Source organism: Anastrepha obliqua, chromosome 6, assembly GCF_027943255.1.
Source record: "Anastrepha obliqua isolate idAnaObli1 chromosome 6, idAnaObli1_1.0, whole genome shotgun sequence".
NCBI lineage: Eukaryota > Metazoa > Arthropoda > Insecta > Diptera > Tephritidae > Anastrepha > Anastrepha obliqua.
In genome coordinates this window covers 62,188,295-62,202,861 of record NC_072897.1, presented here as the reverse complement: position 1 = coordinate 62,202,861, position 14,567 = coordinate 62,188,295, and the positions used below count along the sequence as shown (strand labels likewise).

At 40.3% G+C, this 14,567-nt stretch overlaps 1 protein-coding gene across 1 annotated transcript; it reads left to right on the top strand.

Moving 5' to 3' along the window:
- Window positions 1-5,826: 5,826 nt before the first annotated feature.
- Window positions 5,827-7,117, top strand: LOC129250611 (putative nuclease HARBI1). Its single transcript, XM_054890218.1, has 4 exons — window positions 5,827-6,044; window positions 6,109-6,501; window positions 6,558-6,712; window positions 6,946-7,117. The coding sequence occupies exons 2-4, from the start codon at window positions 6,358-6,360 to the stop codon at window positions 7,115-7,117; spliced, it is 471 nt and encodes a 156-aa protein (XP_054746193.1). The 5' UTR covers window positions 5,827-6,044; window positions 6,109-6,357.
- Window positions 7,118-14,567: the final 7,450 nt, after the last annotated feature.

The window sequence follows — 14,567 nt, the reverse complement described above, 5'->3', positions numbered from 1 at the left end:
GCCATAGTATAGCATGATGAAAATAATTCAGAAGGTGTGGCAGACATCAGACCATTAACCGGGTCTCAGCGATTTTGAGGGAATCAGCTAATTTGCTGATGCTCAACTGTGAATACGTTCTTACTCTTTCCAAACAGTATTTGTTTACAAAGATGATAGATTACAAAGCTTGGCCATCAGAAGTCAAATCGTCCACGTCCAAGAATTAAGCGAAGCTTTCGAAATCCCTGGGTGTATAAAAGCTACTCCGTACGCCTCGAACCACAATATCTTTCGTCTCTCATCAACGGACCCTTTCACGGTTCTTCTTTCTTCATATGCTTTCCTATTTTTCACTTAATAAGTTGAATGAATGAAAAATAAATATTTGACAAAATCACTTTTACGTAAATCACGTGAATTTAAACAATAGGTTGTAGTGGTTGCGAAGAAAGTGGGCTCACTTGGATGAAGAACTCAAGGTTATCTTTTGTGATACGACTGCATGGGAAAATAGGTGAAGGAAAACGATGGGACGAAAGGAGAGGGTGGAGGAAGTAGGAGGGGTTGTGAGTAAATGTAGATTACGCTGCGGATGAAGTTCATCAGATTTTTGATAGCAAGGCCTGCTATATCAACAGGCGTAGGAAAGAAGTGAGAGCCATAAGCCTAAATCTTAGTCCCACGAGAGCTAAGGAGAAGGTGCTATGATGATTCCCAATGAACTCCAAGTAATTCTAAGTCTCACGGCATGCATACCTCTCGCATAGTAACCTGTAAGGAAATTTGAGAGCCGAGCTTTTGTCATCCTCAGAAGATTCCCCGAATGCCTCAGATCCACACGTGATCAGAAAGATTTCGCGACCTTACAAGTTTGTGCACTTGCAAACCGCGCGCTGAGTTTACGCGAAGCCCATCGTTTCAAGAGTAGAGTACAGGTTGTCAAAGGGATCCCAACTCTCTCCTTTCGCGGTGAAACTACTTCATAGGTCCGCTATGGCCAGGCACCCAGATTAGGTTTATGTCAAAGAACTCAGATGTAACCGAAAGCGAAACCAGGCATTCCCTGATCAGTTTCGAATGGGCCGTAATTGAGCCCACCGCCCTAATTGGCGCTTGGCTATCGGAGCAAGTATTTATTTTTTAACAGTTATTACGCAAGTGAGAAGCCAATTAGCTAATTCTTCGATTGCGGCCACCTCTGCTTGGAACATACTACAGGGATTCGGTAACCTGAATCTGAGTCTGATGGGGAGCTCTTTGAATACTCCTCTGCCAACCTTTCCGTCCAAGCTAGTCGTAAACAAGTTCACCAAGCCCTGTCTCCAAGTGTTGCACCCTCTCCACTCTTCCCTTGATGGAATGTGGGTAATTGACCGTATGTGACCTTGAAGCCCGAATATTTGGGCCTGACTGCTGTACGTGCAGCGGCAGTTCTTCCCGCGATATCTACAGGTACCACATTTAACAGTACATTAAGCGCTAGAGTAGGAGTGTTTCGAAGCGTCCCATTGATTCCAATGAGTGCATACCTTTGAACTCTCCAGCTTCTTCACCGATGACATCCTCTCCAGTGAGTTCCACGAGACAAAATTGACTTTATTATGGTATTATAGAACCTTCTACGTTAGCTTACTGTCAAGGATTAGACCTAGGTACTTCACCTTGTCAGAAAGCACGTACGGAGCGTCTCCTATTGAGAGGAGTTGAGCTCTGGGTGTTTTATATTTTCTCTTGAATAGGACGGGCTCCATCTTAAGAGGATTCACCGACAAGGAGTAATCTGCTGCCCATCTAAAAACTACGTTCAGATATCCCTAACCAAATCTTACAGGGTACCTACAAACTTTCCTCTAACAATTAGTACCACGTCGTCCGCGTAAGCAATCATCCTGCAGCTTCTTTTCGCCAGCTCCTCCACCAAGTCAATAATGACGACAAACTAGAGAAATGGTGAGAGAACTTCGCGGAGCGCCCCTACTTGCCCAGAGATTTAGTCATTGCCTCCGGAAGGACGTTATTAAAAGCCCTCTCCATGTCGAGGAAGGCGCCCGCTGTAAGTTCTTTCTGATATAGAGACTCCTCAATATCTTTAACCATTGTATGCAGGGCAGATTCAACTGATCTGCCTTTACAGTAAGCATGTTGGGTATTCGACAAACGTCCCCGAGGAATTTCGCTTCTTATGTGTAGGCCAATCAGTCTCCCAAGGGTTTTCAGCAAGCTGATTGTGGAAAGCTGATTGTCCTGAAATCCTTAGGGAAGACATGTGAGCTTCTGCCTGCCTTGAGTATGAAGACAACCCTCATGGCCTTCCAAGATCTTGGTATATAGCTCCTGGCTATGCAGCTCGCATAGATAGGGCTCAATCTGCAATTCGCAGATTTCAGCAGTTGTATGATGCCATCGGGACCTGGTGACTTGAAGGGTCTGAAAGAGTCGCTGGCCCAAGCCAGGTGGCGCTTATCCAGCAGCCAGTCCAGGCTTCGAAAACAGATTATTGTGCTTTCCAGCCTGGTGCTACTAGATACTGGATTCGTCGGAAAATGAGAGTCCGGAAGTAATTTTAGTGATTCCATGCCGGTCATCGCCCAACCTCCCACTTCATCTCTCAGGTATTCCAAGGAGGCGGAGCTCCTCGTAAGTACTCGTTCTATTAAAAACCCGCATGCACAAAGCCCTATGCTCAGAAAGCTCAAGAGCCCTATTACAAGCTGAGGTGAAGACCTCCTTCAGCTCACCGACCGCTACCTCCGAGAGATCTAGATTTTCCCTTGGAGCTTCGGGGCGTAGGTGTAGCAGATTTCCGCTAAATGTATCCCAGTCCGTTCCCCCCAGATTCCTGTAGGGTGAACGGGTTTCAATGAGAAAGAATGGAATAAACCTATGGTCCGAAAAGGAGTGGGTATTAAGCACCCTCCAATTGGAGATTTATGGCAGAGGTTTTCAGGCTCACAGTCATAATGTCTTCATTGCTGAAACTAGGCAACATAAATGCATTAAGTTCCTTCCTGATGAGCATACAGGATCTTGGTTTACTTGACCCGCTATTCGCCTTTAGTTTACATGTTTTCGCCCTGAGCCTAGAAATGACGCTACTGATCAGCCACGGCTCGTGGATGAGGAATATATCAGCTCCACCTTGCTCAAGGATCTCGATAATGAGTTGACGTCACCAGCACTGCCAAATTACGACGTGACAGATTCTATATCTATGTCCATAGAAGCACCCTCAACCGAGGGCCTAACTTCTCCTAGTCCCTCCGGATATGCAAGGGCATCCATTCTGGCATCGCTTTGGTAGACCTTAAGGGCTACCCTTTCGAAATCATAGATAATGACCCCCTTTGTTCCAGAGAGAGGACCAAAAGACTCTGCATTCTGCACTTGCCGATAGGGTCCCTCAGACCTCTCCATCTTAACTACCCCCCAATTGTGCGTGGGGAATTTCAGATTGCAGTAACGGAGGTTTTTCTACATCTCTTCTGAAGTAGAGGGTTCAATAGGGAGCCAGACACGTGCTCACGGATGCACAGGTATATCTTTTTGAACCACCGCCTTCAGCTTAGCCCCCTTCCATACCTCTCCCACTAAAGCCACTCTGTACATAGAAGCTGTCCTTGCCGTTCTCCATCGGTCCAAGAATGATAGAGCCTGCCTGCAACTTCGACGATTTAGGCTGACCGCCACCAATTCTGGACCTCTTTTCGAGAGAAATATCCTCCTCCTGGGAGCGTTGCCTCGTTGCTCCTGAATCCGGTTGCGGCGCGCTCGCATTTACTCCCTTTCCTCTAACTTCCTCCCCCACCACGGACCCATTCAAGAGTCCAAGAATGCTTCTCAGATAGCTGAGAGACCTGAAGTCTTTAATATGGTCCTCATGAGGCATGCGTTCAGAGCCAGACCGGACGCAAAGACGGGAGTCATCTCAACCGCACCTACACCGCCAACCCAATGGCGATGGGTTTGGAACGTACTCCGAGGCGTGCCAGGGTTTTAATGGGACGGGGACGGTCGCGCCATTAGCCCACCAGCCATTTCTGTGAGGGCTTCACCCCAATATACTCTGGTGGTAGAATACCGTAACTGCCATCTCAGGAATTAAAAAAATGAAAAACATACTTAAGTAGGATTAGTCCAAAGGCGAATGCAAGGGTCGTCACCGTTCAGGTTTTTAAAAAGCCGTTAAGGCCGCAGATCTTCTAGCACTAGCCAGGATGCAAGACGCGGAGGCGATCTGTTCTACACCGCTAAGAATGTAAGCAAATAAGGCAAATTCATCTTGTTTACAAATGCCAGTTTGACATCTTAACCTATAAGGCGTAGAAAAGCACCAATTCAGTTGTTCTAATAGCATCAAAAACTTCAACACGTTCACGTTAGCTGGAAAGTCCCCGGCCACCATGTATATGACAGTAGTTTTATTGCATTCATCTTCAGTTAGTACTACTAACTTTAAAAAGACAACTATTAACACGTTCGCATCGGGAAACGAGAATTCTCGTTTACAAAACAAAAACATTGTCGTCGGGAAACGAGAATTCTCGTTTTGTGAGAAGTGTGCTTTCCGTGACTGAACAGAAATACTTTCCCCAAGGATATTTACATCCCGGTCTCCTTTGGCTCTCTTTTAGGTCGATACATGTTAACTGTTTACTTCGAATATCTCATTTCAGTTTTTTCCCCTATTCCGATCCTAAATAAACAAAGCTGTTGACCATTACGTTTTCAAAGGGACTGTTGTTGATATTTAAAGATAAAAGAGACATAAAAATGATAAGTACAATTCATTCTGCTGAAGTAAAGGGTGGTTAAGTTTTAAGGGCCGGTGTTGATTTTGAATTAAATACAATTCTTTTAAGAAATTATTGTAATTTCTCTTTATTATGATAATATTGGTATGGCTCAATTACGCAGTTACGGCGGCACAACTCCATCCGATAGTCCAAATTTTCGATGGCGCTGAGGCATAATTGAGATTCTATGCCGTTAATGTGCCGAATTATCTCATCCTTTAGCTCTTGAATTGTTGCTGGCTTATCGACGTGTGGATATTAAAAGAGACATAAAAATGATAAGTACAATTCATTCTGCTGAAGTAAAGGGTGGTTAAGTGTTAAGGGCCGGGGTTGATTTTGAATTAAATACAATTCTTTTAAGAAATTATTGTAATTTCTCTTTATTATGATAATATTGGTATGGCTCAATTACGCAATTACGGCGGCACAACTCCATCCGATGGTCCAAATTTTCGATGGCGCTGAGGCATAATTGAAGTTCTATGCCGTTAATGTGCCGAATTATCTCATCCTTTAGCTCTTGAATTGTTGCTGGCTTATCGATGTGCACCTTTTCTTTCAAATAACCCCAAAGAAAGAAGTCCAACGGTGTCAAATCGCATGATCTTGGCGGCCAATTGACATCACCGCGACGTGAGATTATTCGGCCATCAAATGGCCGTCCTGTTGAAACCACATATCGCCCACATCCATCTTCCAATTCGGGCCATAAAAAGTTCGTCTCACGATAGCGAACACTATTCACAGTAACTGCTTGACCGGCCTCATTTTGGAAAAAATGCGGCCCAATGATGCCGCCGACCCATAAACCGCACCAAACAGTCACTCTCTGCGAACGATTTTAAATACTATTTTTAAAGCCTACTAAACCCACCGCAATTAACAAAAGACATTGGGTATATTCAGAAACGCATTATAAATGCGCAGTAATTGCAGCGCTGGCAACACTGCCAATGTGACAAGTGATACAATTGATAGATTTGTTGACGATTTGCAAAAAAATTTGTTGCATTTATGAACGCGTTTTACACTAAAATGGAAGTATTATTGAGTTTAGTTGTTGACGATATATTTGAAGTAAAAAGTGATAGTTTTTTGCTAAATTTAAGAAAAAAAAGACGTGTAAAGCTAAAAAGAAGATTACATATAGTAAGATATTCATTAAAACGAAAAATTCCCAAAAATAAATCTTATTTTGAAACAATAAAATTGTTTCCCGAGGACGTATTTTATTCTCATTTTCAAATGAATTGGTCCACTTTTGAGGTAGTTTTTTTTTTGATTTTCATTGAATCAGCATTTTTTGGTAATGTTTTTTTTTTTAATTAAGTGTTTGAAAGCCGATTTAACCCCATTTTGGTCAACCGCAAGGACTGGTCGTTGCGGAAAATCTTTGGATAAATGTTTGTACGTAACATTATGGAAATTATGTAATAGCAGGGTCACTTTCCGATAGCTTTCGGATCGGTTTGGTATTGCGCAAGGAGCTGCACATTACCTGTTCAAAAAAACAATTAAAGTCCTTTGTGAATTGAAGAGCGAAATAAAATGGCCATCTGTTGAAAAGCAGCAAACAATCATGACGAAGTTCGAAAACAGCAGAGAGAATCCGTTTCCCTTCTTAATTGGTTGTTTAGATGGAACGCACTTCAATATACCCACGCCTAGTGAAGATGCTATTAGCTACTATGACCGCAAAGGGAAACATTCTGTCCAAATGCAGGTAAATTCTTCGAATATACTACTTTTAAGACTCACTTATTATTTAATACTTTATAGGCCATATGTGATAGTCAATTTCGTTTTTTGGATGTCTTTATTGGTTATCCAGGCAGCTGCCACGATGCTAATGTCTGGAGAAGTAGCCCAGTATTTAATGGCATAACGTCCGGGAGACAGCTAGCACCAGGTGCAATAATATTGGGTGATTCCGCGTATCCTATATCGAAATCCGTAATGGTTCCTTACAGAGACAACGGACACCTCACCAGGGAAGAAAAAAAATTCAACACACGTCTAAGTTCAACACGCGTTTTTATTGAGCAAGCATTTGGAATATTAAAGAAAAAATTTATATTAAGATTTTAAATCATATAGATATTTCAAGCTTTAAGGGCATATCTGATGTGATACTTGCTTGTGCCATTTTGCATAATTTTATTTTAAGGAAAGACAATCCCTTAGAACATATTGATGAAATGGCACCACAGCAGCATGGCAACATAGAAGCTGCAAGTGAGTTGGAGACACTTCAAGATCCCCCTTTATGGTCCGCTGAGACGGATGATGAAAATGGAGTTGATAGAAGAAATTATTTAAAAACTCTTTTCTCCTCATAAGTAATGATTTAAAATTATGAACCTAATTTAATTTAATCGTAAATACAATACTTTTTTAATTTTTGTACTGAATTCATAATTTAAATTTTTTAATTATATTTTATTCAATAAAATAAATAAAGTTCATATCACATAATTTTAATTCACTATAAAATAAAAGGTACATTTCACAGCTTCGCTTAATATAGGTAAATAAAAAAAAAATTAAGTTCATCTTCGTTTTGTTTGTGGTAAAAAACAAATCACTTTTGCAGACATTGGCTCAAAATCGATTTTAAGTCCAGAAGCGTTTTTATTCGTTCTTTCTCCAAGGCAAGCTTCTCCTTCTCAACAGCCAATACCTCATCGTGTCGGGCCTGCTCTTTCATTGCCTCGTCTTCTAAAAAATGCATCAGTTCGTTGTTGGCATTCCTTCTGGATTGGGTGGTTCTTCGACTTGAAGTTGGTGGAGAATTTGGCGGTTTATTATCATTTCGTTCCAATAATGGCGACGATGGCAGCTCAAGCGAACTCTGCAAGTTTTCTATGGGCACATTAATGGAATGTTTGGTACCATACACCTCGTCAAAGTCTTCAAAGTGAAGCCACGATGTAGCTTCCCTACCGGATGAGTTGTTGCGTTTTTTTATCCGCTTATAGGTTACCAGCAAGTTAGAAAATTTTCGCTGCGCGATTTCCCCGTCTATTTTCAAATCTTTATTCACTTTTTTATTTCTTCCGCCACCTTATTCCACAAAACACTCTTTTTCCTCCTCCCTGAAGCAAATTCACTTTCCATGCTTAGTCGGGCTCTGAGAAGCAACTTTACTTAGATGTACTTAGATAATCGCTAAAATCAAGAAAAATGTAATAAAATATTGTTTTAATAACGTATATTTAATATATCTTCGCATTAAAAGCTAAAAAAATTAGTTTTATACTCACTTTTCATCAGACATCATATTAGCGTAATCAGTGGAGTATTAAAATTTTTCCTGCAAATAATGCGCGACGTTTGATACAAAAATGGCGTTTTGGAACGCGATGCATTTGCAGTACTGCCATATTTGCATTTCTGAACGCATTGCCAACACTGCGAAAGTACGTTGCGCATTATAATGCGTTATTGAACATACCCATTTATTACGCAACTGCGCCATGTAAAGATGAATATCTCGATAAAGATAGAATACCTAATGAACTGCTAAAGTTTACTTCGCCAGAATTTCAGTTGGAGTTAACAAAGGTATACAACATAATTTTTGAGATCGGAAGAATAGATGAAACTTTTGAAAAAATGATAATTTCTCCAATTTTTAAGAAGGGAGATGTAAATGCAGCCAGTAACTATCGGGGAATATCGTTTATGAATTCCATCGCGAAGGTGTTAATGGGATTGATAAACGCAAGACTTGCAAATTGGGTAGAAAAAAACAACGTGCTCACAGAATTCCAAGCCGGCTTAAGAAGAAACTATTCAACTGTAGATAACATAATCTTGCGTCTATTGTACATCTAATGAAAATCAAAAAGTTTACGCATATTTTGTTGATTTCAAGGCGGCGTTCGACAGGGTACCGAGGAGACCGTTGATATATAAACTTCGACAGATGGGAATATCTAGCAAAATAACGAACCTCATAGAAAATATTTACGATAATACAAGATCTGCGGTTTGGACGGAAAAAGAAGTATCCGACTATTTTGAAACCTGCACTGGTGTGAAACAAGGATGTCTGCTGTCGCCATTATTGTTCACTTTATACCTAAACGATTTGCACGACTATTTAGAAGGTGGACTATTGGTTGAGGGCATGAATATACGTCTTCTCCGTTATGCCGATGATATTGTTCTCCTGGCGGATAACCCTAAAGTCATGCAATCCATGATTAATAACCTGGACAAGTACTGCGCTGAATGGAATATGGAAGTAAGCCCAAATAAATCGGAGATGATGGTCTTTAGAACAGGTGGACGACTTTCCCAGGCTGAAAAATGGTGGTACCAAGGTGAAGAAATTAAATTGGTGGCCGGATATAAATATCTTTGTGTCATTCTCACGCCCAAAATGGCATTCAGCAAGCACTTAGAAGCCAGAAATACTTCAGCAAAAGCTAGTATTAATTGCACATGGAACGATTTTTTAGCGAAGCCATTCATTTCATTAAAATCAAAATGGAAGTTGTTCCAAGCGGTATGCAGAGCGATACAAACCTACGCAGCGCAAGTTTGGGGATATGCCTTATTCGATGAGGTAAATAAACTTCAACGTTACTTTATTCGTTTTTACGTTTCAACGTTTACTTTATATACGGTCTTAAACTTGAAGAAAACATCACCGCTATAGACTGGCAAGATCGCTGTGTGCAACTTCTTACCGAAATGAAAATAAAAGGTATCAACATGGCTAGGCAAAAAGCACAGTCAAGCGCGACGCGAATTTATAAACATTTAGACTACTCAAAAGGGGAATCATATTAAAGAAGATATGCGGCTAGCTGATATTACGACAATTTTCAAAGCAAGATGTGGTTTACTGAAGCTAACTGCAACTACGTATGGAAATGCTCAGAAAATATGGACCCTCTGCAATTTAAACGAGGAAGAAAATATGCAGCACTTCTTAGGAAGATGTCCGATACTGAAGGAGATCAGAACAAAATACTTAAACGCAGCGAAGCTAAATGAAGCAGAAGTAATAGATATACCTATTGGCCATAATTGGAAAAGACTAACTTGCTTTATAGGTATACTCAGCCTTACGCTATAAAAATTTTCTTCTTGCAGAGTTTAATTTTTGATTAATTTTTGAGTTGTGACAGACAACATTGTTATTGCCACAAATTTATTTCTTTATGTATTTATATATTTAAACGAATTATTGTAAAAATTATTGAAATTAAGCTGAAATATTTATAAATAAATAAAGAATTACTACTACTACTACAGTCACTCTTTGTGGGTGCATTGGTTTTTCGGCAATCACTTTGGGATTATCATTTGCCCAAATGCGGAAATTCTGCTTATTGACGAGTCCACTGAAGTGAAAATGTGCCTCATCACTGAAGATGATTTTCTTCGAAAATTGGTCATTCACTATTTCCATTTCCTGCCACCATTCTGACCATTGACGACGCTTGAAATGGTCAAGAGGCTTTGCACTTTGTAAGCGTGTAAATGCAAGTCTTTATGCATAATGTTAATCAACGACGAGCGTGAGAGGTGCAATTGTTGGGCACGACGACGAGTTGAGGTGGACGGCTCTTCAACCACACTATCGCGAACAGCAGCAATATTTTCTGCAGACCCGGTTTGCTCAAACTTTTGCGCAATTTTTCCGATTGTACGCTCATTTGGGCGATTAAATTGTCCGAAAAAATCACGAAGTGCGCGATATGCATTTTGATTTGAAGGCCCGTTTTCATAATAAGCCTGAATAACTTAAACGCGTTGCTCGATTGTGTATCTTTCCATGGTTCAAATTGAGTTAGTCTGAGATTAAAAAATGTCAAATGAGATGCAGAAAAAACCTTGGCGTTTAGATGTGGTTTACATTCAACATCGGCTCTTGAAATTTAACCACCCTTTAGTACCGACCGGAAAACATAATATAAAAACCGATCAGAATATTGTGAAACCACTATGCATTATAGAATGCAACAAATTCATGAAAGGTGTGCAAATCAATACTTACGTGATCAATACCTACGTGCAGATCAATACCATTCCTATTATTCTATGTATTATACGAAAAACGACCGAAAAGGCAGCACTACTTATAATGAATATTGCACTATTTAACAGCTTTGTAATATATTATATAATATATTGTATCTGCAAAGGCGTGAATCTTAGTATGGATATCTATTTTAGCATACCTGGGTATTTTTCACGTTCTAAATGCAGTAATTATTAAATTGAACTGCTCCTATTGAACCTTAATCCCGGAAGGAGCTTCGCTATCCCATGCCAACTTCAGCTTCCATAAAACTTTACATGTTATAATCAAAGAATTGAGGATACAAAAAAAAACTTGACCAATAAGAAACCGGATCAAAAACATTTCGATAGAATTAGCCGCTTTGTGGTGCGTTGGATGAAAATTTTCGTAGAGGAAGCCTCCTTAGTTTTAATAAGATTTCAATGTCCTCGCCGATACTAGCTGCGCCAATTATTAAATTATCTACTTAGATGTCACAGTGTGTTAGCTTTGATCCGATTGGGTAAGTTTTCGCTTCATAGATTGCCAGCTGTTGTTGGCATTTTACAGAAAGGTGGGCTGTGAATTCCAAATTATTACAAACGATATTTTGCATTACTAAATTGCTATATATATATTATATTATGTATAATAGGACTATGAATAAGTTCGTGCGGTTTTTTTTCGAAATTTGAAACTTTATTGACGTAAAATGGTTACAAATTTAATATTCAAAGTATTGTCCATCGCTTACTACTACTTTTTCCCATCTTTCTGGCAATTCACGGATTCCCTTTGTGAAAAATTCGGTCGGTTTTGCCGCAATCCACGAATCGATCCATTTTTTGACTTCATCGTAATTACGGAAGTGCTGGTCAGCCAGGCCATGTTGCATCGATCGGAAGAGATAGTAATCGGATGGCGCAAGGTCTGGACTATACGGCGGGTGGGGTAGGACATCCCATTTGAGCGTTTCTAAGTATGTTTTGACCACTTGTGCAACATGTGGCCGAGCATTGTCATGTTGCCAAATAACTTTGTCGTGTCTATCGGCGTATTGCGGCCGTTTTTCTCGCAGTGCTCGGCTCAAACGCATCAATTGTCGTCGGTAGACATCCCCCGTAATCGTTTCATTCGGTTTCAGTAGCTCATAATACACAACACCCAGCTGGTCCCACCAGATACACAGCATAACCTTCTGGCCATGAATATTCTGCGCCGACGTCGATGTTGAAGCATGGCCAGGGTATCCATACGTTGCCCGACGTTTTGGATTGTCGTAATGGACCCACTTTTCATCGCCAGTCACAATTCGATGCAAAAAAAACCTTTCTTTTGTGCCGTTGAAGCAGTTGTTCGCATGCCATAAAACGGCGTTCAACGTCTCTTGGCTTCAATTCATACGGCACCCAATGGCCTACCTTTCGGATCATTCCCATGGCTTTTAAACGTTTGGAAATGGTTGATTGATCAACTCCCAAAGTTTTTGCAACCTCTTCTTGCGTTTGAGCCGGATCTTGATCGAGCAATTCCTCCAATTCGGTATCCATGAACTTTGGCGGCGCACCCTCGCGTTCTTCGTCTTCCAAGCCAAAATCAACACTTTTAAAGCGTGCAAACCACTTCTGGCACGTTCGCTCAGCTAGAGCATGCTCACCATAAACTTCCACCAAGATACGATGACTTTCGGCTGCTTTTTTCTTCATATTAAAATAATGAAGAAGAATTCCCCGCAAAAACACATTATTCGGCACGAAATTCGACATTTTCAAGTGTGGTAAAAATATTGTTGTTTACGCTTCAAATAAAAAACTTATACTGACGTTTGTGCCTTACGACAGTAGCTCTCCAATGAATGTTTGGAAATGTGGATCGATGGAATAATAATCAAGTTACGCCATCTGTTGTAAAACCGCACGAACTTATTCATAGTCCTCCATACTTTTAGAGTTGAAAAACCTTGCGACAGTAACTCCGTTAGTTCAAGTAAATGCGTAATAAAATAATATAACAACTTGTTCTCTATGCCTTGTGCTACAAATGCTAGTGTTAATGTTTTAATTGAGCGCGCCAATACACAACAAATAATTTTTATTGGGTTGGAGAATAAGTTCAAAGCGTTTTTATATTTTCTTTTATTTAAAATGATTTGGTTGCTGTTTGGCAAATGGTAAGTATTTAGTCGATAGAATTTTTTCTACTCTACAAAACTATGTTAATTGTATTTTTTAGTTATTTAATTTGTATTAGTTTTGAGGCTTAGAAATGGAGTACCCAGGAGGCGAAAATCAACATTTTCCAAACTTGCTCTTCTTCGAGGTCAAAAGGCTGCCGAAGTAGCCCGGGACATTCCCGACGTGTATGGGAGAGTGTCATAGTCTACAGTGGCGGAAATAGTTTGCAAAGTTCAAAAATGGCGACTTTGACGTCGATGACACGGGTTGCAGCTGAAGGCCTTCTGAATTCGGTGAAGAACGTCTCAAATCACTCTTGAACGAGAACGGTCGTCAAACCAGTCGTGAATTGGCGGAAAAAATTAACTGCGATCATAAAACGATTCTCAATCATCTTAATTCAATGGGATTTACCGAAAAATTGGGAACCTGGCTGCTTCACGAGCTCAACGAAACAAACAAAGAAAGTTGCCCTCGAATTGCTTCTCAGCATCTCGCCCGCTATCAAGCAACACGCGGTCATAAGCAACGCTTTTTGTACCGAACCGTCACGGGAGATGAGAAATGGTACCTATACATCACTATGATGAAGCAAAGAAAGGAGATGGTGGCTTCAGGATCTGCCGGATCTGCATCCGAAAAAGATGACCTTCTTACTTCATAGCGTTACAACGCGGGGTGCGTCAAAGCTTCCTTCAAAATGCTCCTCCAAAGCGGTCTATCTTGAACTGTTGCTTCGTAGTTACGTTTCCCAACTTCTGAAGATCGCGTTCCACTGCGTTTATCCAACGGTTATCTTCTTGTACATAGTTAACGTAATACGCTTTGTTAGCGGCGTTGACGCGATCCTTCACTGCCGAAGTTGAATCACCGCTACATGCTTAGGTACTTAAAATGCTGCACTGTTTCAAAACATAAAAATTTTGCATCTATGCTGGCCGCCTCGATTTCGACAGATATTTGATTTTGCTTTCGTTTATAAAAAAGCCACTACCGTCAATAATGTTAATAAAAAAAAAAAATTCTTTTTAATCATTCCTATTTCTTGAGAGAATACACATATTCGGGTTGTTTTAGTTATCAAGGTACCACCTTTGTTGATTTACCTTACGACAAAGTGCAGCATCAAATTTAATATGACTGTTGATAAGGCATCACCTTGTTTTGCACCTGATTCAATAGAGAACGGCTTTGTGGGCTTCCGTTGAATGATCACTTTTGCTTGGGTATTTGTGAGCGTTGCGCCAACGAGCCTTATTAGCTTGGTAGGTATTCCAAGAATAAGCAGTATGTGCTGGATCCTATCTCTTTTAACACTAGTAATAAATTCTTTAAAGTTTATTTTCAAAAGACATCAGACCTTCGGACTAAATATCCGACTGGGTCTAGAAAAGTTTTTTCCTAAACTTTGATATTTTTGTATTTGCTGAGTCTTGACCGAATGAAAACTTATTCGACTGTGAAACGTTTGACCTCAATCTTTACGATGTTATCCATAAAGACGAAGGATGTTCAAGAGGAAGTGCTGTTCTCATTTCTGTTCGGAGGAAATTTCGGGCGACATTGGTAACACTTACCAATTCTGACACAGTCATT

Coding starts and splice junctions, on each gene's coding strand:
- LOC129250611 (XM_054890218.1), top strand. CDS start 6,358: ATGACGAAGTTCGAAAACAGCAGAGAGAATCCGTTTCCCTTCTTAATT. Junction 6,502..6,557: donor AACATTCTGTCCAAATGCAG/GTAAATTCTTCG, acceptor AATACTTTATAG/GCCATATGTGATAGTCAATT. Junction 6,713..6,945: donor ATAATATTGGGTGATTCCGC/GTATCCTATATC, acceptor TTTTATTTTAAG/GAAAGACAATCCCTTAGAAC.